The sequence below is a fragment of the Sphaeroforma arctica genome (assembly GCF_001186125.1).
Source record: "Sphaeroforma arctica JP610 unplaced genomic scaffold supercont1.785, whole genome shotgun sequence".
Lineage (NCBI taxonomy): Eukaryota > Ichthyosporea > Ichthyophonida > Sphaeroforma > Sphaeroforma arctica.
Window position 1 is genome coordinate 599 of NW_014039773.1, and position 5307 is coordinate 5905.

A 5307-nucleotide genomic window follows, 5' to 3' on the forward strand; every position below is an offset into this window, starting at 1 on the left:
ACTATAGTATGTAGTTCACTTAAAAGTATAAAGTTCTGGACTCGAGATTCGAGACTCGGGACTCGAAGAGACTTCTGAAGTCCTAAAAGATGGGTATCTGACTCGGACTGACTGATGAAGACCCAGTCTTTTTTTTAAACGGGTTCGGATTTTTAGGGTTTCTTTTTTCGGTTCTTTCGTTCAGAATGTACAAAATTTCGGTCTTGGTTCAATCTTTCTGGCTTTTAGAACTGTGATTCAGTCTGTGAATCGTTTGAAATTTGGATTTTTCAGCCATTTTAGGTGCAACTCGTTTACGTAGTAGAAGATAATCGCGAGAGTTGACTCCCGATTGGATAATAAAAAAATTGGTCAATGAAATATATCAGAATGAACTCTTCCGAAAATAGTGTGCTGCGGCCTGCGGGTGTGCGGCATTTCAAATTTACGTTATATGTACATAATGTAACCCGAGAAAGTTACCGTATTTATGTTTTCCGAATGCTGTACATATTTTTACTTTCCTATCAGATTGTCGAGACGTCGACTTTCGAGGTCTTTTTTCGGATCTCGAAACTGAAACTTCGTTCAAAAACTCCTTTTTTTTTTTGAGAAACCTCTCCTTGAATTAAAATAATACTGTCCATCCATTGGTCTAGAGATCCGAACTAAAAAAACCGAACAAACGTAAAACAATCGTAAAAATCAAAAAAATAAATTTATCGAACCCGTTTGGCTGGGCCTTCAGCCCTTCACTAATACTCTGAGAGACTGAGATACTGAGACCCCTGGCCCTGGGCACTGGCCCTTGGGCACGAGTCCTAAAAGGACTTTTAAAAAAGAACTTGAGACTGATGAGTTCGTCTCTCGGAGACTCTGAAGTTTGATCCTATGAGGTCAGTGAGGTCACAGAGAGTGATTAGTAAGCCACTGGTCAGACGGTCACTGCCACTACGCCTCTCTCCCCACCAGTCACACACACACACACATTCTCTCTCTCTCTCTCTACTCTATAGAGTATGTAGTAAGTACCGTCCTGCGACCTACACCCTGTGCCCTGCGTCCTTCGCCCTGCGCCTAACTTGAACCTCATAACGTTTGACGTCATGTATATAAAAGTTGACTTTTCAACGTTTGACGGATATTTTTTTAGCGTTGCAACGTATCTTGGTATATTTTAACCTGTATGTTTTGACCTGAATAAATACACCTATTCAAAGTGTTTTGGTCTCAATTTTGATATCAGGTGTCGTCGGGACAAAATTCTGGTGTGAATTGTCTGACCTGGAATATGGCCTACTAAATACTATAAACGGATCATTTATTTGCGTTGCAACTTATAACGATTTGAGTTTAGCCTACGCCCTGCGCCGCTGAGATTTTGAGTCTGAGACAAAGAGACGTCATCTATTTGAGTGAGGACTGAGGACTATATTCTGAGAGGTGAGAGCTGAGAGGACTGATATGGACTGAGGACTTTTAGAAGTTAGTAAGACTGAGAAGTGAGAACGTATTTGTTTTTGTTTTTTTTAAATAGACTTGAGTTGAGACTTCAGAGCTCAGACTTGAGACTTGAGAGTTGAGACTCGAGACTCGAGAGTTGAGAGTTGAGACTCACTCACTTGTGAGAATCGAGACGAGAGGAGTGGGGCAGAGGACAGAGAAGTTAAAATTTTAAACTTTAAAAAATATAAAATCAAGCAAGGATTCGAAAAGAAAAAACATAAGCAGGGCAGCAGGCTATCCAACATTGTCATTGGTTTTTTTTTATGTTGATATCGCCTTTCGCCGCCTAGCGTACTCTTTTAAAATTTCGTCTCTACTCTCAGTATGAATTCAGTATTCACTATTTTTTTATCACCATTCAGAGAGAAAGTTGCCCTAACGGCTCCCAGAGCAGTCTCTACCTGCTAGTTTGCTACTCTAGTATGTGGTAGACAGGTAGAGCCATAGAGCACCAGTCCGCTACATACTGACCACTAAAAACGCCACTACAGTCATACCTAGATTATTGTCTAGGGTCCTATTTCGGCCAAAATTGGACAAAATTAGAGGTTGACAATAATGGTAATTTGGGGCCTTGCCGCTTGGGACCTATTTTTGAGGTTCATGTTGATTTGTACTGCGCCTACAACATTACAATTGCTTGGATTGTTTTGATACTCTCTGCGCGGCTTCATGAGACTTCATGTGGTCAAAACGATCCTTCTGTTGTTCACTCGTGGTTTTGAACTCTTCACTGTCTTCATCACACTCATCGAGTATTTCCTTCTTACCTTCTAGCTCCAGCACCTCCTCATATAATAGGGATAATATTATTTATTTCAAAAATGGCAAGTATGTATGATACAATGTATGAACATATGGTATGGCTCTCATAGTCGCTGTAGTGGTTCAGGAAAGATTGATGGGAAGAAGTGGTCAGTAAATTCCCGTTTGAAGCTTGGGCCAAGTGAGTCGACAATGGAAGATATGTGCTGAGTCAATTCGGGCCGGTGTTGACAAAACACTGTTACTATCGAATGTTCCATATATTCGCTTGCTGACCTACTAAGTAGAGTACCCACCTCTGTGGTACGGATCGGGTCTGCGCCGTGTAGTGCCGCAGAATGGGTTAGTGCAGAGTACGAAATACCGAGAAGGACCAGGTTATCCGTCATAATCCGGTCGAGAAGCGAGGACTATAATAGTGTCTCTCCGATATTTGATAGTTGCATTTCGGTTGATTTATCAATCCAATCATTCACTTCGGTTCTCAGTGCGGATGTTATGGGCTCGTCGGGATTAAGTGTCATACAATATGACTTGAACGCTGCTGTGAGATCAAGGATTTCGCTTTCTTCCCTAGATGTGATTATATTCGCACAATCGGGCGCATTATTTATCAGGTTGCCCTCCGGAAGACAAGCTGATTTCAGCCTGCAATGGGCAATGCTTTTGGCAGTGTAGTTTCCCATATATCGTGTATTATACGAGCAGCATCTTAGTGGTTTGCAAATGTCCGTCTACATTCTATATAGTTTATATAGGACATATATAATAGTGGGTCCGTCTAAAAACAATGGACAAAAATAGAGAACAACAATAGAGGTGGACAATAATACGCCAGTCGCCGCCACACTCGTAACCACTCACCACTCGCAACTCGCCACCGCCAGTCGCCAGTCGCTACTCTCTACTCTCTAGGGAGAGTTCGCCCCAGTCGCCAGTTGCCAGTCACTTACCACTCGCCAGTTCACCACTCAAAATCAGCAGTAAAACCATTTGATGATGCATCATATGCCAAAAATACTAAAATAGTACCAAAATTCCATAGCGAGAGTCCTACTCTGTAGTACCTCTACTACTCTACTACAAGTTAATGTGTATTACTGTATTTACATTTATAATTTTATATTTTATGGTCATTGGTCGTCAGCCTTCAGCCGTCAGGTCGTCAGCCTATTTTCTCTACATACTCTCTCTCTCTATACTACTACTACTAGAGAGTATATATATTTAGAGAGAGAGAGTACATCGGATTGGGGTCTGCCAAATTTTCGATTTCCGCTAACGACACCTTGATTTCCGCTCGAGACCCAGAGGGCCGTGGATGATCTTAATCATTCGTTGTTTTTTTTTTGCTTTTGTTTTTAAACAAAAAAATAAAAGAACACAAAAACATACAATATGCAACAAACAAACAAAAAAGGGATCAGGTACACTTCGATAGATGTCCCTTTTCAATCGCGTAGGGGCGTGTGATTTTTTTCAGCTATGTAGTATAAATGGCTCATACATTATTAGTGTGTTCTCTACGTAAGATTACTTCAATTGGCCTGAAATCAATATTATACAATATCTATCAAACTCTTTCTTGTTTCCGTCATATACTTTATAGGCACGCAGCTGTAATAACAAACAGACGTTTGGTTTCTTTATCACAAAAGCTAGTATTAATGGCTCATATATCATTGTTCTCTAAAGATTATTTCAATTGATTCAAAAACAGTATTAAACTCTTGATATCAATCAAACTTTCTCATATTTCTATCATATACTTTATAGGCATGCAGTCGTAGCAACAGACGTTTGGTTTCTTTATCACAAAAGCACAGTATTTCAGAATGGAACAAATACACGCGCACAGCGTATAATATACACAAAGCCACATGCCTACAACCATGACTTGCGCGTCTGAACTCTAGTATGAAAAGTTAGACGTCGATAAGATTCATTATAATACGTCCAAAATATGCTGTGTTTCTGGCCCCGGGGGAGTATAATGGTATTTACCTACATATGGTCCGATCAGCCGAAAACCTCTTAGCTAATCGATAGATGTCTCATTTTTTTCTTGTGACGGTCAAGGACAAGTTGCGAGGAGTCGAGGACCCACGGTAAAGTAACATGGCCACTTGCCGGGGTTTTTTTCCAGTTCAGTCTTGTTTGTTCTTTTTGGTGCCTTTTTTTTTAGAAGGCTATGTTTTTGTCTTTATTTTAGAAGGCTATTTATGTTCTTTTTGTTTTGTTTTTGTTTTTGATTGTTTTTTTAAACAAACCAAAATGTAACAAATGTCTAATTTAGAAGCTATGCAAAAGGGTGAAAATGTTTTTTGTATTGTTTTTTTTAAATGCCTTTTTTGTTTTGTTCTTATTGGAAAAAACTATTTGCAGAAATAATAATAAATCTTTTAGAATTATACACATATTTAGTCTCCTAAAAATATAAAATATATAAAATTATACATAAATGCAATTCCTAGCAAAAAAAAAAGATAAAGTCAAAATACATATTTAAGCACATGTCAAAACATCTATAGCCTCCTAAAAAACCACGAGTTATGTATGACTCATGACCATCCCTCTCTAAAAACTAAATACATACTCTCTACTAGTACATAGAATGAAAAGAAAATAGTTGGAAAGTGGAACCGTTGACAATAAAAAATTGAGAAAGTTGAGAACGGACGAGTTCGTATTTTTACATCTGATTTCTGAAAGAATGTGAGCTTCGCCTTCTTGTGGCCTTCTCTCTTGTGTGTGCTTTTTTTTTAAACTTTATTTAGAAGTTGTGAGTGATGTCACTACTCGCTTTTTTGAATTTCGGTTTGTGGGAATTGGTCAGGTCACGTTTTTTTCTCAGATTTCTTTGAAAGATTATACAGAAATTCTCAACTCTGAACTTCAAGTGACCAACTGACCACAGAGAGGCACAGTCTCACAGAGCAAAGCAGAAAAAGTCACTGATGTTATACCGAACTGATATTTATTTGTTGAATGTGAAAGTGTCGGCGATTGAAGATAAATACGCAGACAAAGTATACACAACGCGCAGTTTATCGTGCA

General features: G+C 39.0%; 1 protein-coding gene across 1 annotated transcript; it reads right to left on the minus strand.

Moving 5' to 3' along the window:
- Positions 1-2115: 2115 nt before the first annotated feature.
- On the minus strand, positions 2116-2639 carry SARC_08580 (hypothetical protein; the record flags this gene model as incomplete). The annotated part of the gene is made up of 2 exons (XM_014297433.1): positions 2116-2274; positions 2547-2639. The coding sequence occupies 2 exons, from the start codon at positions 2637-2639 to the stop codon at positions 2116-2118; spliced, it is 252 nt and encodes an 83-aa protein (XP_014152908.1).
- Between the last annotated feature and the right edge of the window lie 2668 nt (positions 2640-5307).